Raw genomic sequence first — 24,559 nt, 5'->3', positions numbered from 1 at the left:
CAAAGTCGAGGAGGTGGGGGCAAAAAACTGTTCAGTTGTTTTGCAATCACAAGTTTTAAAAATTTCTAAGTATTGACGAAAATTTTATTTGTGTGAAAATAATGTGTGTTATTGTTACCAGCACAATGACAGTTGCATAACTGTTAGAAGGTTGGTACAAATTTTATTTAAATTTTTTGCCCTCGGCTCTGGTCGTGGTCCAGGGGTGACCAAGCAAATAAAAAGAAAACTAAATTTAAAAATCCAGCTTTCAAAATTTTGTAGCATAAAGTATCACAAAATGCTTAACATCATTACAATTATGTCACTACTGATTTTTTTCAAATATCAATGAATTGTTAACAAATATTCCTGAGTTGTATTGTTAATTTGATTTTGGTTAAATGCGGTGGATTTTCTTGAAATTAACCAAAATCAAATTAACAATACAACTCTTATGTTTAATGTATTTTTTCGATCAGTGAACTTGAATTGAAATAAAACTTGCAAATGGCAGTTTCAAAGTTATACAAACCATCAGACTTAAAATTTTTAATTAGGATTTTTTTAAGCCTTTTAAACTTAAGGGGTTACATACATGTAGAAAAGCTCAAAATTTCGTATTACATGATTTCAATCACTTCTGAAACTTCCATATATTTCATAATTAAATATTAAATATTTCATGATTAAAGTAAGTGACAGACGATAAAGTTTGAAATTTTGCCACGCGTAAAGCTAACTGTCGAACTTTCTGAGCGTTAAAGGTTAAAGCCAAGGTTAAAGCTGTCAAAAATAAATGAATTAACAACAACCGAGGTGTCACGATATCTCGAGATTGAATGGACCAAATTTCCTGAAATTTGGGATGAATATCCCGTGTGCATGATGAAACCCGATTTTTAAATTCTACTTTAAAAAATACCAAAATCAAAAACTGAAGATTGTTATATGAAAAACATAATATTATTTTTTTGAGATTTCAATAAAGTGTCCACGTGGTTTATGGATGGTCCCGTATTTTGATTTGCATTTATCATGTGAGCAATTCTCTACCAGGAGCGGCCGTGGCTGACTGGTTACGGTGTTCGCTTTCTAAGCGAATGGTCCTGGGTTCGATTCCCATCTGCTCCCAACGAGAAAGTATAGGAAATATTAATCTTGAAACTCTGAACATGAACGAAAAATCAAAGTCGCCCGAGTCGGGGTTCGATCCCCTGTCCTTTGGATTGGTAAGCAAAAATGCTAACCACTAGGCCATCACGGCTTGATGAGCGACGTCTGGAATTAGGAATACTGTTACTTTCAAAACTATATACGCGCTGGGTCCTTGTCCATTTGACAAGGGTTCGGAAGTTCTAAATAACGTTTGAACCCGATTGGTGCAAACGTTCTTCAGGGCGGGGCTTGTCGATAAAAGCTGAGGGACCTCGCGCTCACGCTAAATAAAAAAAAAAAAATAAAAATAAAATAAAAAAAATACACCCAATTTGTAAGAAGCGACCGCGTGGTCCCGTTTGGTTGGTTGCACACACACACACACACACACACACACACACACACATCATGTGAGCAGGGCACGGCGTTCAAGGACTGGTTTAGTGGGTCGGGAAAACTGTTTTTTTTGTTTTCCCAACCCACACTACCTGAGAAATGAATTCTCAGGTGTCTGGTAGCAGATTCCGACCTTGTAAAAAAAAAAAAAAAAAAAAAAAAAAAAAAGGTGGAACGATGTTTTCGGTTGCAAAAATTACAGATTTGTTCAAATCAAATGCAAAATTTTAGGATCATCTAGACATTCTTACAAATCACTGGAAACAAGAATCGTCCCGATTGGTTGAGTAATGCCCGAGAACCAGCGAGTTGAAGTTACCGTTCCACCTTTTTTGGGAGGCTTGGGCGTCCGTGTAAGTTGGACATGCGTTGGGCGTTCCAGTGTTAAGATCAAAAATTGGTTGGAATTTTAAGATTGAAGCCCGCCTAAAGGCGGATTTGGGTTAATATAACATTTGTACTTGTCGAAACTAAATTAAAAATTTAGTTTTTTTTTCAACCCACGCCTTTTTTAGGAGAACTGAGAAGGGACTATCCATAAACCACGCGGACAGTTTTTTGGAATCTCAGACCTCAGATTGATTTAGGTAAATTGGATTTCGGATAAAGATACGACACGTTCGTAAAAAACTTCATTTAGCTTTATTCTATGTTTCAAAAATTACATTCATAGTTCGCACTGCCGCATTCGTTCGTCCCATCGCAGATCGCACAAATTCTAGTTAATATTATTTACTGTTCTAGGGTTCATTCATCTGATTTAGGTTTAGTTCATTAAATTAATGTGTCGTTTCCTTCTATTTATACAAACATTTCATGTTTTTTCACGTCTTGATATACGGTCATCTTTTCTTTTTTTATTAACTTTCTTGCGCAAACCGAAAAAGCGGAAACTCTATTAAATTAAAACAACGGATCGGTTCTACGTGATTAAGTGCACGTGCGCGTTTGTTTTTGCGAAATCATGTAGTTAGGAAAACTATTTCAACACGCACCCAGCAACACACTTTCATTATCTGAGGAGAGGAATGTTTTAATGCGCAAATTATGTTTTACTTGTTGGTTGTGGAAGGCATTTGCTGCGTAATTCTTGGAAGTAGTAATACTGAGGTATGAAAGAACCTGTGCTGACATTTCTTTTTTGCTGAATTTTATTGTGTTGCGTATTGCTTTTTTTTCTTTTGCTCTGTCTAAAATTGCATCGCTGAGCGTTGCAAATTCTGCTTAAAACTCTGATTCGTCTTTAAATAAACACTCTGGCTAAATAATAAACTAAGCCTAGAAGGAAAAATAAATTGCACACCATCACCTGAATTAAAAGAGAAAGGGAAGAAGAAATAAAAGTAAACCGCTCTTTCACTATCAACTAGGCGCAATCTTCAATCAGATTGAAGGCTGCATAAACTAAGGTTTTAGGGGGCACGTGTAACGATAATGTTGCGTTTCATTTTTTGTACACGACGCAACACAAATTATAAAATTACTAAGCTCTGTTTCCGGCTGATATTGGGCGTTTTTACGTTGTTTTTTTTATTAATTCTGTAAATTTAACCTATTAGTTTCTGGAAACTATCACTTCGATTCTGTTACACTAACGGATCTGCTGTTTCGCTACTGGTAAATGATATTTCTTTTTTTGCCTTCAGTAGCGTCACACCTTTATTTGCTATGATTTTTTTTTAGTATTCTTATGTACATTTTGATGAGCAGGAAACTCACCACGAGTTACATGTGAGCAATAATCCCAGAAAATCGGAAACAGATTTTAATTGCTATATTTTTTTTGTCTTAAACTTAAGAGGGTCTTCCCTTTGTCCAAAAAGCCATTTAGCCTCATTGGTTTGTTCATCCAGTTTTGGCAGCTGTCCTTACACGAAATAAACGTATCTTGTTAGGGGGTTTCGGATCAATTCGGTGTCTTCAGCAAGGTTGTAGGTAACATTTCCGAGAAAATAGTAACGTTCTTTAAAAAATCTACTATTTTTTTTTGTTTTTAGGCCGTTGCAAATATTTTTTGAAGTCTGATCAAAGTCGAAAAAGGGGGCAAAAATAAAAAGGTTTAAAAATTGAATTAACGACCCATGGTTTCAACATTTGAATGAAAATAGCGTTTAAAAATGCGTTATACACCTGTCCAGTTGTTTTGCAATCATTAGTTTCCCAAACACCTAAGTATTGACGATTAAAAAAAACATTGGAGTTTCATAAAAATTTTAAATATTTGTATAATCCAGCCTAAAAATGCTAAATTGATGATTATAAATGCAGAAAAATGTGTTTTAGATTGTTTTAAGTTGATATGACTTCTATTTTCATTAAAATTTTGAAGTTTATTGAAAACCCAATTTTGAAGGGGAGTGTGACATGAACTTTGAAAAATATTTGCAACGGCCTTAACAAAAAAATAAGAAAAACTCCCAATAAACCATTGACGAAGAAATAAGAAAAAAAAAGTTGACCAAAAAAGTCTCCACGCGGTTTTTGGATGGCCTCTTGTTATTTTTTAATACAGTTTTATATTATTGTGATCTGTTATTTTAAGAATTATTTTTTCAAACATCTCAATAACACAATTTGTTATTTATTTTTAATTACCGCTTCCTTGTGTTGTCATTTTAAGGTTAATATAAACTTCGAAAAATATTTGCAACGGCCTCACAATTTTTAAAATAGTGAAAGATATATTTTTTTGACCAAAAAAAAAACCTGGAGCAGCTAAAACTTAAAAACAATATATTTAATATCAAACAAGTTTTCAGTAAAAAATTTAAATAATAAATTTAATTTTGACAACAATGAGAACATTTATAATACAGTCCAGACTCGATTTACCGAAGTTTGATTATCCGAAAGTTTGCATGGGACTTCAAATTTTTATTTTTTAAGTTACAAATTTGAGTTTTGCGACCCCATTTTAGTCAAATTTGAATAGTTGATTGCCTATAAGGCTTTCTGGGCCCAGTGAAAAAAGTATAATTTCTGGAGCAACATTTGAAAGGGGCGATACGACATTGCGCTTACGGCCTTTCGTCCCATTTAAACGCGTGTAATCAAAGGCCGTAAGAGCAATGTCGTACCGCCTCTTTCAAATCCAGATTTTTTTTTGAAAAGGTCCAATAAGCTATTGTCTTTCATATGTTTATAGGACCTAATCAAAAAAAAGTCGAGAAATGTTGCCCCAGATTTAACCCAAAAATTACGAACATTTCGTCACAGTGTCCTGATGCAAACAATGATCGAGCTCGAGCTGTCACAGCCCTGCGAAGTATGTTGGCTGACATATCAGGCAATCTGTCTAAAAAACCAGCTCGAAGTCGCCTGACAAAAAACTTTTGCTAGAAAGAGATAGGAAATCTGATGCAAACAAACGTCCAGCAGCCATGTAAACATACTTTGAAAGTGTTAGTAAATTTCTGACTTCGCCTTATTAAATTACAAAATGCATTTTTTTTTAAATATTTTTTCACCGCAATTTCGACAATCAAAAATCTAACAACGAAAAAAATATTTCTTTTTTCAATTTGATTTTTTTTCGAGGCGAGTCTGGACTGTACTTCCAAAACATTTATTTTTAAATTGTGCCACCGAGATTTTTTGTCCATGATTATTTATTAAATCATAGCTTGTCTTTTTAGGGCTTCTGCAATAAGCAAAAAAAAAGAATTTTAACGGTTTGTTGAAGATCAATTAAAAAATGTAAACATATTTTTCCAAAATTTCGTAGCCGGCCAACCAATATAGGATTGATTGCACACTCACACATGTACATATATTTTTTTTTTGTACGGACAGCTGCCAACATTTCATGAAGACTTTCGTAGACATCTAAAAATGCAAATTGGCTTCTTTCCATAGGACCCCACAAAGTTTTAACCAAATAAAAAAATACAAGTAAGGATCGTTTCCCGCTTATCATGAAAAATTGCTCGTGTAACGTTTTCAAGAGTTGTTTTTTTATTGGAGTGATTTTCGCTTAAATGCAAATGGTCCATGATTTTTTTCTTCTTTCGTTTCAATTTTGTTGTTTTAATTTGTTAAATTGCATGCAACAAACAGGAAAATTCAAAGAGTTTAAATTTCAATTGGAAGAAGTGGATTCAACAGACGTAGTTGGGGGAGGCCTAGTAAAAATTCGTTATTCTACAATTTTTTTACGGAAAAGAACGAAATTCTCGGTATCAAATTTCGTTTAGATCGTCAGTCAGCTACACCCGGCATTTTCAGTTAACATTCTTGGGAAAAAAATGGAAATAAGAAAAACTGTCACTGCCAACGACCGTCCCACGTTCGACCGGATGGCGCGCTGACAAGGCCGGTATCAATTTCCCGCTTCTTCGCTCTATCTCTGTGTCTAAACGGCATCGCAGAGATATTTATTGATTTGCTTTCCCGGCTTCTCCCGCTACACATGATATGCGTCATATTTTTGTTGCTGTAATTTTCATTCTACTTTCGATTCAGAACGTTAATCGAGCGTCACGAAGTTTGTCTCTTTGCCGGAGTTGCTGTCCGGCAGCGAGGCGCATGTGAGTGAGCCTAATTGGACATTTCAGCACGAGCTTTCACAGTTTGATGCGGTATTCTTTACAAATGGAGCTAAAGAAAAAATAAAAAGGGACGTAAGACTTCCGTAATTAGTATTCAGTGTGTGCTAAATGGTTGTTGGTTGGTATTTACAATGCTAACCTTAGTCCTTCGCCTTTTCTTGCTCTAGCTATAAATTCCTCTTTCATACGACACCGCATTCGCTCCTGTTTTCGCAGAATAAGTTCAACATAAATGGCGCGCGCGGCATTCCGTAATATCGCCCTAATTAATATCTCTTTCTTTCTCTCTCTCTCGGGATGCTCATTTATCCTCACAATAATAAAAAAAAGAAACACGCCTCGCTCTGCTGCTAAACCTGTCTTACACGCTAACTCACCTTACACAGATATAAATCGACTAAAAAACCAAGGGTTCGTTCCGTGCTCCCCGTGCAACATCATTTAGGGGGTCAAGGAGCTTACTAGGAATCACATTTTCATCTTCTCGTCACGGTCGTGGTCGTCGGTTGTCCTCGTCAGTCCTCGATGGCCGTTGGCTGCTGCTGTTGCTGGTCCTCATCCTCCGCCGAGTGACGCGGTCATCATCCGCCGGATTTTATCTGTCCTCGCCGTGGTGGCTGATCCGGTTGTTGTGGCCGGCTTGCCACTTGAACTTGGACTGCATTAGCCACTGCTGGCCGCGCCCGTAGTTGCACGGCCGCAGCAGCGGCGTCGACGGGTCGTCCACGGACGGTCGCGTCAGGCAGTTGCCACTGTTGACGTGCTTGATAGTCTTTTCCTGCAATTGAACGAAAAACTTACACTTGCATGACTCCATTCCAAAACACCCCCTCTTAAACTAGACCAACCTCTTCATCGTACACCCACTCCTGGTTGCCGCCCATCCCGTGGCACCGGACCAGGTTAACCGGCCCGAGCGCGTTGGACGCGTCCAGACAGTTGTCGTCGGACATGATCTGGTGGCGCTTGGTGTACGCAAACACCTGGTTGCCACCGAGCCCGTGGCAGTAGCTGCTGCCGATCTTCTCGTTCGACTTGCGGCCCATCGTGTCCAGGCAGTTCTGGGACTCCTCGTTGCGGATCTGGGGATATTGTAATATTGGTTTTAAAACTGTAACCTTTAAGATTTTTGGTCAGTACGCAGCTACAAAGAAAAGGGGTCAAGAAGCAACTTTACATAATACAAAATTTCAAATTTTAAGGCGTAGGTTTATGCACTTAGTTATTTTGAAAAACTAATTATTGTAAAACAACTTTATTGCTCCTGTTCGCATAAATGTCCAATATGCATTTTCATCACTTTTGAGTTACTTATGCAGTTTGGTTCAACATCGTGTGTCCTTTCAGAAACTACCTAAAATATACTTTGTTCTAGAAATCTAGAAGAAATCAATTTTTATTCAAATGTTGAAAACTTCGCTTGTATTTTTTTAAATATTTTTTTATATTTTGGTTTCGGCAGAGTACAGAAACATAAACTTAAAAAAATATTTCTGGAGTTTTTTTTTTGAAAAGGACCAATAAACCAAATTTTCAGTTTTTGCTTTTTGGGTGTTTTTTAATACCCTTGACTCAAGGCGGTTCTAAAAACACCCAAAAAGTAAAAACTGGAAATTTGGTTTATTGGACCTTTTCAAAAAAAAAAAAAACTCCAGATTTGCAAAGGTCTTATCTTTTTTACTTTTTGAGACCGAAAAAGGAATCTTTTGAGCCAGAGATTAGTATGGTGAACTTGCCCCACGTTCCCCTACGTCAAAAAAGTTCGCCAAGTGCTTCGAGATTAAAAAAAAAACAGGTCGACAATAGGCACAAAGAAGGTCGTATCCTAGGAGCAATGGACCCAAAATAGGGACAAAAAATGTTTTTGGTTTTACGGGCTTATACAGCGATATAAAATATTTTTATCAAAAAATGTGATTACGTACGAGCATTAGCATTAAATTTTTTTTCTGTATTTCTTTTTTTTTTAATTACTGTTTATGACCTCCAAACTTAGCTTAGACCAAAACCCAAAGTGACAAGATAATATGTGAGCAATTCTCTACCAAAACCGGAAATGGATTTTATTTGTATTTTTTGATTTGGGGGCCTTCCCTATGGAGCAATTCTCTACGAAATCGGTCTTTTTTCTTCAATTTTAATATTTGTATTTTTTAATCCGACTGAAACTTTTTTGGTGCCTTCGGTATGCCCAAAGAAGCCATTTTGCATCATTAGTTTGTCCATATAATTTTCCATACAAATTTGGCAGCTGTCCATACAAAAATGATGTATGAAAATTCAAAATCTGTATCTTTTGAAGGAATTTTTTGATCGATTTGGTGTCTTGGGCAAAGTTGTAGGTATGGATACGGACTACACTGGAAAAAAATAATACACGGTAAAAAAATTTGGTGATTTTTTTATTTAACTTTTTAACACTAAAACTTGATTTGCAAAAACACTATTTTTATTTTTTTATTTTTTGATATGTTTTAGAGGACATAAAATGCCAACTTTTCAGAAATTTCCAGGTTGTGCAAAAAATCATTGACCGAGTTATGAATTTTTAATCAATACAGATTTTTAAAAATCGAAATTTTGGTCGCAAAAATTTTTTAACTTCATTTTTCGATGTAAAATTGAATTTGCAATCAAAAAGTACTTTAGTGAAATTTTGATAAAGTGCACCGTTTTCAAGTTATAGCCATTTTTATGTAACTTTTTTTCAAAATAGTCGCAGTTTTTATTTTTTTTAAATTAGTGCACATGTTTGCCCACTTTTGAAAAAAATATTTTTGAAAATCTGAGAAAATCCTCTATATTTTGCTTCTTCGAACTTTGTTGATACGACCTTTAGTTTAGGTTTAAAAACAGGAAAATTGATGTTTTCTAAGTCTCACCCAAACAGCCCACCATTTTTCAATGTCGATATCTCAGCAACTAATGGTCCGATTTTCAATGTTAAAATATGAAACATTTGTGAAATTTTCCGATCTTTTCAAAAAAAATATTTTCAAAATTTTCAAATCAAGACTAACATATTAAAAGGGCGTAATATTCAATGATATCGACATTGAAAAATGGTGGGCTGTTTGGGTGAGACTTAGAAAACATCAATTTTCCTGTTTTTTAACCTTTGCTTTGCAATATCTCAGCAACTAAAGGTCGTATCAACAAAGTCCGAAGAAGCAAAATATAGAGAATTTTCTCAGCTATTCAAAAATATTTTTTTCAAAAGTGGACAAACATGTGCACTAATTTTAAAAAATGAAAAACTGCGACTATTTTGAAAAAAGTTACATAAAAATGGCTATAACTTGAAAACGGTGCTTTTTATCAAAATTTCACTAGAATACTTTTTGATTGAAAATTCAATTTTACATCGAAAAATGAAGTTAAAAAATTTTTGCGACCAAAATTTCGATTTTTTGAAAAATTAGTATTGATTAAAAAATTCATAACTCGGTCAATGATTTTTTGCACAACCTGGAAATTTCTGAAAAGTTGGCATTTTATGTCCTCTTAAACAAATCAAAAAATAAAAAAAATTAAAAATAGTGTTTTTATGCAAATCAAGTTTTAGTGTTAAAAAGTTAAATAAAAAATCACCAAATTTTTTTTACCGTTTATTTTTTTCCAGTGTAGTCCGTATCCATGCCTACAACTTTGCCGAAGACACCAAATCGATCAAAAAATTCCTTCAAAAGATACAGATGTTTGAATATGCATACATCATTTTTGTACGGACAGCTGCCAAATTTGTATGGAAAATTATATGGACAAACTAATGATGCAAAATGGCTTCTTTGGGCATACCGAAGGCATCAAAAAAGTTTCAGTCGGATTAAAAAATACAAAAAAAAATCGAATGACCGAAATCCTAGAGAACTGCTCTATGACCAAATAAGCTATTTTGTGTCATTGGTTCACCCTTACAAGTCTCCATACAATTTTGGCTGCTGTCCATACAAAAATGTTATGTAAATATTCAAACAGCTGTAACTTTTGAGTGAATTTTCTGATCAATTTGGTGTCTTCGGCAAAGTTGTAGGTATTGTTAAGGACTTTTGAGAAAAAAAATAGGTACACAGAAAAAAAATTGCAGATTTTTTTATCAACTTTTTTTTCAATAAAACTCAATTACTATTTTTAAAAATCGAAAAACTGCAAATATTTCACTAAAATGCAACTTTCGGTGGCTATATCTTGAAAACGAAGCCCTTTATCAAAAAATCTGTAGAGTACTTTTCGATTGCAAATTCAATTTTGCATAAAAAAATAATGTCAAATTTGTTTTTGTATAAAACTTCGATTTTTTCCAAAAATCACTATTTTTTCAAAAAATCATAACTCGGCGGCAGATTTTTTGACCATGTTTCTCTATGGCTCAAAAGTTGCGGATTTTTGTCCCCTAAAACATATCAAAAAATCTCGAAAATCAAAAAATACGTATTTTCGGAAATTGAGTTTTTGTAAAAAAAAGTTGATTAAAAAATCTGCAAAAAAAATTTCCATGTGCCATTTTTTTCTCAAAAGTCCTCAACAATACCTACAACTTTGCCCAAGACACCAAATTGATCAGAAAATTCACTCAAAAGTTACAGCTGTTTGAATATTCTATGGATACTTCACAGAAAAAAAAATCATGGTAATATTACATCTGGGAAGAGGTACATCTTTTGTGTCAGAAAAAAAGGTGTAATTTCACCTCTGGAAATGTGTAATTTTACCATTTTTCTGCTGTAATGTCCCTTTTCCAGTCTTAATTGAGGTAAAATTACATAATAAAAGAGGTAATATTCAACCTTCAAAAATTACAGCTTCCAAATTTACATAATTTTTTTCTGTGTTGTAAGGGTGAACCAATGACGCAAAATAGCTTATTTGGTCATAGGGAAGGCCCCCACAAAGTTTGAGTCAAATCAAATAATACAACAAATAAAAATGGTCGAAATCGGCCGATTTCTTGAGAGTTGCTCATGTGTCTAAAAAGGAATTTTTAGACACAGATTATCGACGTTTCATATCCCTGTTTTGGATTACCACCCCTTAAAATTGTAAGGAGCCTTGTATTAAAAAACTAATGATTCTATAATTGATATTATTTTTGTCTGTGATCTAGTTTTAAGCTTTCTCTCTATCTATCCTTTTCCCATTGCACTTTCTGTAAGTTTTTTGAAAACTTTTTCTTACTCTTGTCTATTCCATAGTTATAAGTAATAATTTTTCGATTGAATTACGATGTAAATCACAGCTGAAAGGAACACCAAAACTCTGTTGTGTACCTAAATGAACTCATTGTAAATTGATTATTCACAAATAAAACCGAATTGAATTGAATTGAATTGAAAAAAACTAATGATGCAAAATGGCTTCTACTGACAAATGGAAAAAGGGATGGACAAAATTTCATTCCTATTCAAAAATCCAAACTGAAAAATTTCGGACAAAATTGCGAAATTCTAGCGTACAACTTAGGGGTAAAAAATGATTTCCATTTCTCTCAAATACGGATTTTTTTTCATTATATCACTTTTTTTCATATTCTAGTTATGAACATTTATAACACCGACAAATACCTAGGGATTCGCTCATATTTTCATCCAATTCGTCTGCCTGTGTGGATCAATCGGACCGCGCGCTGGACTCACAATCCAGAGTTCGCTGGTTCGAATCCCGAGGCGGACGCAAAAAATTCTAAGTGTAAAATATAGGTAATCGGTGCCCTCTCCCCGTGCCATACCTTCACACTTAGGAGACCCGGGAGGCGGAGTCTTGTCGCAAAAAGAACGATACACACCTGTGGATCCGTTGACGAAACCGCAAGGTTTAAGAGGGCCACATTATAAGGTGTTACGTCGATTCCGTTTTTTTTTCATCCAATTCGCCAATTTGCAATACTCATAAAACTTATTTTGCAATACTTTTTTTTACTTGACATCAGTTGAAAACACTTTTCAAAAGCTGTTATTGAAGGTGAGGGTGTTGATTTGTCAACAGAAAGTAAATACCCGATGAAATTAGTTTCCAAAGTTTGTTTAATATGTATCTAAGAATTCATTAAAATTTTGTTCTTCGCCTAGTTTATTATTTTTTTTCAATATGTTACTAAAATTCTTCTTTTTCATGTTATGTGTTATGGATGTGTTATGATACAAAATTATACAGTAGAGTTATCTCCGTGCGCAAGTATTGTCGGTACGTACAGGAAAATTACCGGCCAGCAAAACAAATGTGCTAGTGTGCGTGAGCTCGGTCTTAGATAATTCTAATACATAATGATTTTGATAGTTTGGGACCATCCACAAACCACGTGGACACTTTAGGGGGTTTGGCGACATCAGTTGAAAACACTTTTCAAAAGCTGTTATTGAAGGTGAGGACTTGGAGCATTTGTTAAGCGATAGTATACGAACCGATTGCCTTAAAAAGTTTGGCTCTATCATGCATAGTTTTGAAATTATTTACCAACAAACTTTAAAAATCGATTTTCTCGAAATGTACTAAATGGTCATTGTCACAAGATAGCACACAACTGACGATTTGAAAAGGGAATCCAGCAAAATGAATACCTTAAACAATTTAAAAAGACTAATTTAATACAAACCTCGCCCAGGAAGTAGTAATCCAGCGGCATCTGGCTCTCCGGGTAGATGTTCTCCAGGTACCACCGGAAGCTCTTGCACTTTAGCTTCTCGCGAAGTGCCCTCCGTTCGCTGACGTCCCCAGCAGAGGCCTTGCGTGCTCCTAGATTTGAAGACAAGAAAAAATACATCCAAGGAAGGTAGAAAAAGAAAGAAAGAATTATGTCAACAATTGATTCGCAAACATCGAGGAAACTGGTGATTTTTTTTTTAAATTATTTGCTTGGTGAGTGCATTATGATAAAGTGTGTGAGCGAGAGGGGGAAAACAGGCGAAATGTGAGTGTATTAAACAACATGAATACAGAAACACAAATAGAAACAATAAAAATGCACATATATGAATATTGACTAGCACACGCTGCGCAAAGGAAGTAAACAAGTTGTAAAGCGGATTTGGCTGGCAGATTGGGAACAAACACGGATTGGTGCCAGGGGGGCAGGACAAAAGCTGAACACACTCAATATACAATGTTTGAAAGTGTCAATCACTGACGAGTTACCCCATCAAATGGGTACACACAGTAGTTGCACAGGAAGAAGCGCGATGCGATTATGACAAACGAAAAACAACAACAGAAAAAAGGAAAATCGGAAAAATCACAGTAGACAGTGCATCAGAGTGTTGCAGTAACACTGTTATTTTTTATTTGTATGCAACTCTGCAGAGATAGAGATAGAGGGGATTCGCTCAAATAAATGTGATGACTAACGTCATGATTCGAATTCCCGGACGCTTCGAAACCCGGACACTCTAACTTGTTTAATCAATTACTTGGATATAAGTTCGCATTATGAATGTCAAAACTGTGTTATTTGATGAATTCTAACATCAACTTTCATTTAAAGTTTGTTTGAACGCTGTAGTTAATGTCAAAACAATTAGATAAAATAAAATTATAAGTTTACCAAAAATGCGAAACATTTCAACGGAAATATTTCATAGGCGTCCGAAGCACCGGGAAGGCAAAGCAGAAATTTATGTTTTTGATTTTCTTAAATTCTAGCCATTTTTATATAAACTATCGATTATGTTTATGTTAACTGCTTATTTGAGACCTAAAGAATGCCATTCACTAACATTTCAGTCCAAAATTGTGCGATTCATAAGCAAAATCGAGTGTCCGGAATTCGAAGCAAAAGTGTCCGGATTTCGAATCAGCTTTTAACAGTGTCCGGGATTCGAAGCACAACAAGTCATTTTAATTTTCAAATTCTGATGAAAAATTGTTAGAAAAGCCGTATTTTGGATGCATTCTCCTAAAACTGACTGTTTATACTAAATCCTGATGATATTTCTACATTTCCTACTAATTACATGATTTTTTGCCAGCTATAACAAAAATAATATGGTACTAAGTGTCCGGATTTCGAATCATGACGTTATGCATTAATGAATAAATAAAATAAAGATTGAAGCGTTAGCGAAAATAAGAGAGCAAAAAAAGTGCAATCGATGGTTCGTGCTTTTTCAGCCAATCGGTGAAATATTGCATTGCTGCGGTATTGTTTTGTTGTTTTGCATCATCCTTGCATATTTATTTGCACTGAGCTTTCAGTTTGAGCGAGGATTTGCAATATTGTTTCCAAGAAGCTTACGTGGTACAGCGAAATATCTAATGGAAGCTTTTGCATGACAAAATATTTTATTTTATTTAAACAAAAAAAAAGATTTTTTTTTTCAATATGTTACCCTCTAATATAAAACTAATTCAATGCAAAAAATATAGAATTTGATGAACCTTGAATTTTAAGCAACATTCTTCACTCGCAGAATCTACATTTTCCCACGTGCGATGCTTTAAATCCAAAATTCAATTCAATTCCGTGTGCCAAACGAAATTACAACAATCTAACTTGACGCGACGCAATTTATTAGATTTACAAGCGCAAAGCTCGGAGAGCAGCACCATGGCACATGTGTGGTAGATGCGGTACTCGCAGGTACCCCTCAAAAGCAGATAGATCCCACGCCAACAGAAAGTGACAACCAAGAGTCACCACCGACGACAACGGTGCCACAAACGACGAAGGAGTGGTCTTTACGGGATTTATTCATCATCACTCAGGACTCAGTCGACTGGCAGACAGAACAGAACAGAACAGACAGACAGGCAGGATATAGGAATGGGAATGGTTGATGTCAGAATTCAGTTGTCGTTAGTCGACTTTTCCTTTGCTCACACACTAGAAGGGGAGGAAAAGCCAGGAAAAACTCAATCAAATGTGCCCAACCATCAGTCACAATCAGCAAGCTGGGAGAATTTAGCCCAGACTAAAGGGAAACTTTAATTTAAAAACAAATTTTCAATCTGAATGACATTGTTCAGAGGTAATTTATCAAACAGTTTGCAGCAACTAAGAAAACAATCAAGGATTGTTTGGAGAAAAAAAGAAACCTCACAAAATAACCTCAATGAAAATAAATTTCCCAGTTTGTTCGTAAGGGGGAAAGTTGTTCCTGTATGGGTATTTTTAAACGCGCAACCTTTAAAGAACTGCTAAAAGCTTCCACCACCACAGTTGATGGAGGGAAGTCGTCCGGAAAAATTGAACATCAGTTGAATTAGGAACAGGAAATACGTTGATATTGATGAATGGTGTGGTGTTGGATGAAAAAGGGCAAATATTTGGAATATAATGGGTCAAGCTTTAAAGAGGACACCTGTAGAGAAAAGAGGAAAAAGGACTTAAGAGACGGTTCAATTATTTTTATATTTTTGTGTTTTACAGAATCTCCAGAGATTTGTCCGCATCTCCAGATGAGCTTAGAACTTTGCAGATCTCAGTTTGATCAATCCTAAAATTGCTTTGGAGCAATTCCATGTCAAATAGGGAATCGGTTGTACAGACATTAAGCCATTTTTGTGTATATGGAGCCCGTTAATGACATTTGAGAAGGGCGTGAGTGTTTTTAATAATTTTGCATTTTGTAATTTAAACATTGCTGTATCTCGAAGCCGTTGCATCGTATCAAAAAGTGGTCAGAGACAAACTTGTAGAAAATTTGACAGGCTTGCCGAAAAAATACAATGAAAGAAAAAAACACGCCACTTTCAGAGTCTGCGATCAGCAGAGAAGCGAGTCAGACGTGCGTCCCTCACAAACCAAAAAAGTGCTAAAAAGTGCAAAAAATGCCTCACGGCAAGAAAAAGAGGCGGTCCTCACCAGCAGGATCGGCAGATTTGAAGAAGCTAAAGAATGCCGAAGCACTACCTGCAAAGCCAGGCAGTTTGAGCAAGGACGCTCAAAAATTGTCTGGAAACCAGTTCGCTACCCTCCCTGTGGACGTGAGCGAGAAAGAAGAAGTTGAACGACGGGAAAAGTTGCCACCCATTTTTGTGAAAACATCGTCATCGGATTCGGTGCAAAAGTGGCTGACCGGGTTTATCAAATCTGGTGCTTTACGAGCTTCCATTCGCTTGTGTGCTGATGGACTCAAAATTCTGCTACCTACCAGAAAGGATTACAACTACGTTCGGGATTTCCTGAACAACACAAAGATTGAATACTACAGCCATGACGATCCAGGTAAACGCCCCATGAAACAGGTCCTCCGAGGCCTGTACGACATGGATGTGAGTGTGCTGAAAGAAGAGCTCAAAACTCTTAAGTTGAACGTGATCGAAGTCTTCAAGATGACGAGACACAACAAGGACATCAAGTATCGTGATCAACTGTACCTGGTTCATCTCGAGAAAGGATCGACAACGCCGTCCAAGCTGAAAGCAGTTCGGGCAATTTTCAACATCATCGTGTCTTGGGAACGTTATCGTCCAGTGCACCGTGACGTGACACAGTGTTCGAACTGTTTGCAGTTTGGGCATGGTGGAAGGAACTGTTTCATCAAGAGTCGTTGTGCAACCTGCGGAGGTGAGCACAAAACTCAAGCTTGCGAAACAATCAACGAGAACATCGAAGCGAAATGCTTCAATTGCGGCGGCGACCATTCGACCAAGAATCGAAGCTGCCCAAAACGAGCTGAGTTTGTGAAAATTCGGCAGCAAGCGACGACGAGGCACCAACCAAATCGACGCAAAACATCACCAACTTTCACGGACGTGGATTTTCCTGCTTTGGCGTCACCTGGAGCGGGATCTGTTCGAGTGGTTCCAAATCTGCAGCCATTGCCGTTGAATCAGCGGCAAAAAGTTGCAGAGAATACAACACCCAAGTAGCAAGAAAAACATCACTCTTTATTTTGTTGTTCAACAATTGCTGCATAAGTGTTTTTATTCGTTAATTATTGAACAAGTGTCAAAAAATTTGGTCAATTGTTCACATTTTGACCAAAAACCATTGTTCAACATGGCTGTGTAACACAAATGCCAAATCTAGCAACGGATTACGAACAGTTCATTTTGAAGTTTATTCTGACCTCAATACAACATGCTTGTAGAACTCGAAAAGCAAAATGACATTTGCAGACATGATGTTTCATTTCAGTTTGCTAAACGTCATAACAAAGTAGATTTGACCTTTGGCTTCGACTGGCATTTCTCGTAAACTAGTTGTTTATGTGAAGTTCGCGTTTTATTTTAAAATTCGAGCAAGAACATGTTGACGAAACAAGCACACATAGTTCTAAAAATAGAAACAGCTTATGTTCAAAAGAAGTTTTGGCAAACTGTTAGTAAACTTGGTAAAACCTAGATGCCCGTAGACTTCTTATTGACGTTTAGGCCTGCTCATCCAACATAACCCCTCGTGGAAAGAAGCAGACGCGCGCCGGACTTGACATTTGGAGTGATCTTGAGTTCGATACTTGCCCTGAGCATTCTTCATCAAAAAGGAAAACTGAAAATGCAGCACCGGGAACCAGCAGCAGTAGTGGAGTAGTAGTAGCAAGCGATGTTCATTAGCACTCAAACATAATTGAAAAAATAATCCCAAAGGCATAATTAAGAAATTGAATGATTTTTTATGGTTGATATTTTTTATTACCCATCATTCATAAATGGCGTATCCCTGTCCAAACTAATAAATTACAAAAAACTGGTAGTTAAATATCGTAAAGCGACATTTTTCACAAATAAAGGATTAAATGAAGAAAAAATAACTTTTGAGCGGACACCTTTAACATATTTTATGAAAAGCCTGTTAAACATTCTTGTCTGCCACGATATGTTCTTGAACGGTTATAAAAACGTTTGCCTAACTCCCTCCTGAATCTTAAAGGCAGAATGTTGCTAAACGGTTCTAACGACGTTATCCAACCCGATTCAGAATCTTATAGTCAAGAGTTCTTATGACATGTTCAACAAACGTTCTCTATGCAAGTAGGACGTGCGCTGGTAAAACTTAATTAAACCACGCACATTTCTAACGGGTTAAGAGATGTTCAACAACAAAAAAACGTGCGCTTTTTTCAGCGTTCAAGAGTTCTCTGGGACGTTGGGAAAACATAGTAAATGAGTTCAACAACAAGTTCGGAAATCTTTTGGCGAACAAAGTGTGCTACTTGGGCACCTCCTGGCTTCAGCCAGCAACCGAGGGAAAACCAACCAGCATCAACGGATGAAGGCAGTAGTGACCTGTTTTCACCACAAGAACTTCTGAACATTTTTATAGAGATGACAACAACACTGCGTGGTTGCAAAACTCGTGCGGAACAAGTAAGAACGCTTGGAAGATTTATCTTAAAATACAGTTCGTAGTTTACTCGTTCTAATGATTTTGAATATTTCAATGAATTTGCTTTTTTAGTTTTAAGTTAAGATTAGTTGTTAAAGTGATTTTTTTTTCTTTTTTACCCAAATGTATTCGATTCAATGCAAAAATGTAAAACAATTTGAAGTAAATAAATGAATGTGAACAGTTAATAAGAAAACGAAATATAAAACAAAGATGAAGAGCATTTAGCCATACCACTTAGAATGTAAATGAAATGTAATTATTATAAGAAAGTTCAATAAAGACATATTTAATTTCAAAATTTCAAAACGCCACTTTCATGAGATTTTTCGATATTTAAGTTTAAAAGGCAAATTTGAAGGTGAGCCCACGATATTTTTTCGTTCAAAATTTTTGTGAAAATAGCCTAAGATGTTACAAAAAGACTCACGAAAAATGCAGGATGGAGCAACTCTCCTAAAAAAATACAAAAAATCATTTACTGAAAAAGTTTTTTTTTAAAGTGCTCTAAACGTCAAAGTTTTGAAAAACCGAATACAGGAAACGATTCTCCAGACAATTTTACATAAAAGTCTCCATATTGACCATTGTCCTAAGTCCAATCCTTGTGAAGTTACAACTGTTGATACCATGGTCTGTAATTTCAATTTTATTTTTATTTTTTTCAAAGCATCAGAAACTTTTTTTTTCTGAAAACAACACACTTTTTCTGCATGAAAATATTCAAAACTATATCAAAAACTTTGTTCAATATTTTTCAGAATATTGCTATCAAAATACTACTATGCTTCAAAATAAAAACCTTGATTTTTTTTTTATCAAATTGTTTAAAATTATCTAAAAAAATGTTTCAAAACATTTTCAGTGTTTTTTTTTAAATACTTAAATGTATTTACAAAAGTACATAAAATACAGGAAAAAGAACTATCCTTTAGAACTTCATCTCATTCATAGAAAATCTCAGTTTTGTTTCAAATGTTTCAAATCATCAAAAACATTTTGAATGTGATTTCTTCCTAAAATACTACATATCGAAACTTAGTTAAATACAGACATTTTTGATCTTTCCTTTAGAACTTTATCTGCTTTATAGTTAAATCGTTGACTTCTGCTATGAAAATGTTTCAAATCATTGAAAAAATAAGTTTCAAAAACATTCTGTGTGTATTTTCATCTTAAATTCTACAAAATTTTAACAAATCTACATAAATTACAGACTTTGGTTTAGAACTTCATAGTTAAATCGTAGTTTTTTTTAATGACAATATTCCAAATCGCCTAAATAATAAGTTTCAAACAGATTTTGTGGGCATTTTTTTCTCTAAATAGTACAAAATTTTACCAAAACTAGGCAAAATACAGAATTTTTAAAATATCTTTTTAGATTTTTATCTGCTTCATTGTTAAATCGTTGTCTTCTGTTGTGAAAATGTTTTAAATCATCTTAATAATAAGTTTCAAAAATATTTTGAGAGTGTTTTCTTCCTGAATATTATCAATTGTTTACGAAACTACGTCAAACTATATTTACATCCATTTTTTAATTGTTTATGTATAACAAGCCATTATTTCTGGAAAAAAGTAAACTTTCAAAATTCTTAAAATAACGTCATTTCCTCCAGATATAATTATTCGAATTCGAAAAAAATACTTGAAAAATAAGACATTTTTTAGAATTTTTGTTTCTTTGGTTAATTCTCTTTTTATTTTGTGTACTGTTCAGGCATTTTTTATATTATAAATTTTTAATGCTTGGCTCCGTGGAAACACTTCTATCAGACAATCTGCGGAATCGGAAAATTTCTTCGGAATCCAAAGCACTTTTTAACGATTAATTTCTTGAGAAAAATGCTGAAAAACAATAGAATTAATTTTTTTACTGCTAAAATTGGGAATCCTCATCCAAATAAAAAAAAAAAACGTATACTAGATTTAACATAAAAATTGCTAAAATTTAACTATTTCAGTAAAAATAAGATTTCTACCGTTTTTTTAATATTGTAAAACAAGACACTTTTCACCTTCTAAACTAAATCCGACCAAAGAAAATAGTTTGTAAAACATTTTTTTTATTTATTTATTTTTTGTAAAAGTCGACTTTCGAAAAAAATAGCTACGACCCTTATTTAACAAAAATAATCGGGATCTAAAAAATAAAATAAAAAATTTTTTGCATCGGTCTTATAATGCCAGAATATCGAAAATACAACAGAAAGTTTGCTAGACGTACTGAGTCCAGCAAAATAATTTCCGCAATTCAAACCAAATGAACCACAACATACCTGGAGTTGACTGAACAAACCTTATTTTTTTCCAAGCTTAAAATTTAACCTTTTCGACTTGCAGGATAAATAATTTAGCCAACATTTCCATTCCAATCCATTTCCGTGCTCTCCGCAAGCTGATGAGTTGAATTTCCAGGGGTCTACCAACGCCGAAAAGGCAGGCAAGGCAATTCTTCGCTTAGCTTCTAAATGGTCGACACTTATCCCCAGTCGGCATCAAAAGATGTTTTTTTTTTGCTCCGTCTAACCTTTTGGTTGGAGGAGGAAACGTGCCGTTCGGAGAAAGTTGGGAGAAACGCTCGAACAATTATTTGAATTAATTGTGTATTGTGGATGGGGTAAAAGGTTGCAATGATTGATACAAGAGTGGTCATTTGATCAATTGAAGTGAGAATTTGAAGCAAGAAGTTACGATGGAGACGCATGATATTTCTCTTTTTTTCAAATGGTGGAGACGCATGGCATTCCATGTTACCTTTAGCGACCTGTGGAATTCAACTGATAAAAGTTATTTTATGCTGCAAACATTCCGACATATTTGTGTTTCTGTATTCCACGTGGGACGATAGTATGGAGAGGGTGAGTGTGAGTATGCTTCAATGGATAGACCATAGTGGGTGGGTGGGTGGTTGGTGCTGCCTTTGAACATGTGATAATAGTGAACGATAAATATTGCTGAAACATCAAAGATTCCGCAGCGTTTTCGAGTAGGTGGGATAAAATTGCAATCAAAATTTCGTGCGATATTTCTGTCCATGACTATAGTAATATGTTGTTCGTGGGTGTGCTTTCTGATAGTGGTCGATTCTGTCTGGTGCATGGTCGTGTAACGACGCGGTGAGGTTATGTGGTTTATCCATTTTCCCCGGAAAAAAAGAACCAAAACCACTTTAGTTAGCCGAGCACACATAAAAAATACACAAACACAGAAATAGGAAATAAACAAAAATACTAGCTGCAGAGTGCATCAGGGAATAGCAAAAAAATAAAACCCCAGCAAAGCTCTTCCGTAAGATTAACTCGGCTTTGTTTGGTTAGTAGAATATACTAGAGAGCGAGAGCGCAAACCAACCGTGAGGCTAAATCCCGTCCCGATAGGGGAAAACCCACCACCACCATCATCGCCATCATCTGTGCTTGAGCATGCCAAAAAGTGACTGATGTCAGGTCCTCGGCGGGGAATTTTCAAAGAGGAGAAAAAATAAATCCCATGCTCGGGATAAGAGCGGCAGAGACCAAGGGGTTTAGGAGTTGTTATAGATATTGAAGTCATTATTCACCGAGGTCTCGATGTAATGGCGAACGCAACCGCCAGGATTGGTAACCAGGAAATGGAAATAAATTTTTGTAGATTGAGAGGTCACATTTTGTGGTTGATTTTGATAGAGGGGTCTTGCCTGGTGAGTAATGACTTTTGGAAAGAATGCATAGAATTGGGATTGAAATACTTTGAAGTGGATTTAATATGTTTTTTTTCAATTATCTTTTTCGGAAACTGTGGCTGAAGGGCTTTTGGTCGACGGTGGCGGGATTAATTGAATTAATCCGTCGTGGGTCTGGAGCAACTTTATTTACTCTAAACAACATATTTGAATACCAAAAAAAAATTCCAAGCCCAAATTTTCCTAATTTCTAGCTTGCTTTGAAATTTTCCCATCCAAATCTAAGCGGAGAATACAGTGTAGACCAAAAAAAAAAAAAAAATAACTTAATCATTTAATCAATAATCAATTCGGATTTATTAGTGAACAATCATGTTGCAATTAGTTCATTTGCAATACACAACAGAGTTTTGGAGTTCATTTCAAAATATACAAAAAAAAAACTGTTTTTTTTTCACCAAAATTTCTAATTTGTTTGTTTGTTATTTGGTCTAAACGGCACTTCCACCACGGTTTGGGTGATTTCAGTGCAAGTTAGAAAACTGCGAAATCTGAGTTTTTTAAACTTTTAGTTGGTGTTTAAAATTATAAACAAAATAGAAAAAAAAGAAAAAAATTGATGAGAAATTTTATGAATACGTAAACTTTTCTATCAATTTCCAGTGACATTACCGATAAAATGTCCTGCGAATCGATAAATAGATTTACACTAAATATTGTTATTAAATCTCCGAAAGAGTCCCATTTCACAGTGCAAATGCCAAGCTGTATATCCTAAAGGGACCATCCATAAACCACGTGGACACTTTAGGGGGTTAAGCGATTGTCCACGCTCCATACAAAAAGATTTTTTTGTATGGACAATTGTCCACGAAGGCGGGGGTTGAGATTCCCAAAAAAGTGTCCACACGAAAAAATACACCGTGAACGACTTTTGTAAACAATACATTTTGTGAATCTTTTTGTGTGAAAACCACTTTACACACATTTTCTAAGGGTTTCCATAAAAATCAGACCTAATGTTTCGTGCAAAACATTTGAATTTCAAAGATTTATTTTCGAATTTAAATTCAAGTCTAACATCTGCTAAAGTTTTATGCCTTCTCAGATATAAGCACCCCCATAGCATAGATTTTGAAAAATATTTGCATTTGCAACGGCCTTACTTGTGACTTACAAGTGACAGTTAAAAAAAAATCTGTACTACGCTTTTCAATTGCTAATTAAAAGTTTTATCACTAAATAGTGCCAAAAATAATGTTTCCGGAAAAAAGAATGAGTTAAAAATTTGGCAACAATTTCCAAATTAACTCTTTTTGGACTTTTGATCTTCTACAGATACCAAGAAAATAATTTAAAAAAATATGATAATTTATATTTTTGGAGAATGGAGATGTACTCCAAAATTTCACACTTTTTAATGAAAAATTAAATTTGCAATCGAAAAAAAAACATAAACATTTTTTTAACCAAGCATAAAAAACATGTGCTGGATTTCGCAACAAAAAAAAAGTGCTTCTAATTATTGTATTTTTTAACTTGGATGAAACATCGTTGGTTAACAAAGAATTAAAATTACGAAAATTGAGTTTTTCACAGTACTAACCCATCAATTTCCAATCGATGATATCTTGGCGGATATCTGGGCGTAATATTGAATGTTTGGCCCTTTTAAATGTTAGTCTTGATTCCAAAACTACCAAAATATTTTTTCGAAAAGATAAAATTTCAAAAATGTTTCAGTTTTCAACATTGAAAATTGGACTATTAGTTGCTGAGATATTGGCATAAGATGTGGGATAATGAGACTTAAAAAACTTCAATTTTCTTGTTTCTTTTTTTTTGCTGTATTCCAGTAACTTGAGGTCCAATTTTCAATGTTTCTTAGGCAATTTATTGGAAATTTTCTCACCTTTTCGAAACAAAATATTTTTAGGCTGTATCTTGAAAACACACTTTATCAAAAAATCTGTAAAGTATTTTTTGATAGCAAATTTGATTTAACATTAAAAACTATTTTTTTGACCAAGGAATCAATTTTTTTTTTGGCATGGCGGCAGCATTTTTGTCAATATATTTCTATGGCTCAAAAGTTGCGCTTTTTTGTCCCCTAAAAATATAAAAAAAAATAAAAAATAAAACATACGGATTTTGAGAAATTTATTTTTTGTAAAAAAGCTTATTTAAAAATCTGCAAAAAAAAATTCCGTGTGCCTATTTTTTTCTGAATAGTCCTGATTAATATCTACAACTTTGTCGAAGACACCAAATTGATCAGAAAATTCCTTTAAAAGTTACAGATTTTCGAATATTTACGTACCATTTTTGTATGAATAGCTACCAAAATTGTATGGAGCCTTTTATGGGTGAACCAATGACACAAAATGGCTTCTTTGGTCTTAGGGAAGAACCTACAAAGTTTGAACTAAATCCAAAAATATAAATAAAATCCAGTTCCGGTTTTTGTGGAGAATTGCTCAGACATAGATTTTCGAAGATTTGCACAGTACTTTTCAATGGACAGTCCCACATTTGTATTTAGTTTTGTATGGA

The 24,559-nt window shown here is 34.8% G+C and overlaps 1 protein-coding gene across 1 annotated transcript in view; it reads right to left on the bottom strand.

The window, feature by feature from the left end:
- Nucleotides 1–6,141: 6,141 nt before the first annotated feature.
- LOC6040132 (polypeptide N-acetylgalactosaminyltransferase 5) overlaps nt 6,142–24,559 on the bottom strand; it is a 108,660-nt gene continuing 90,242 nt past the window's right edge. The window contains 3 exon segments of the mRNA XM_038258486.1: nt 6,142–6,858; nt 6,929–7,162; nt 12,670–12,809. Of these exon segments, the coding sequence (XP_038114414.1) occupies nt 6,676–6,858; nt 6,929–7,162; nt 12,670–12,809 (557 nt within the window). The 3' untranslated portion in view covers nt 6,142–6,675.

The sequence above is a fragment of the Culex quinquefasciatus genome, chromosome 2 (genome assembly GCF_015732765.1).
Source record: "Culex quinquefasciatus strain JHB chromosome 2, VPISU_Cqui_1.0_pri_paternal, whole genome shotgun sequence".
Lineage (NCBI taxonomy): Eukaryota > Metazoa > Arthropoda > Insecta > Diptera > Culicidae > Culex > Culex quinquefasciatus.
The sequence above is the reverse complement of the archived record's forward strand: the minus strand, read 5'-3'. Positions and strand labels throughout refer to the sequence as shown.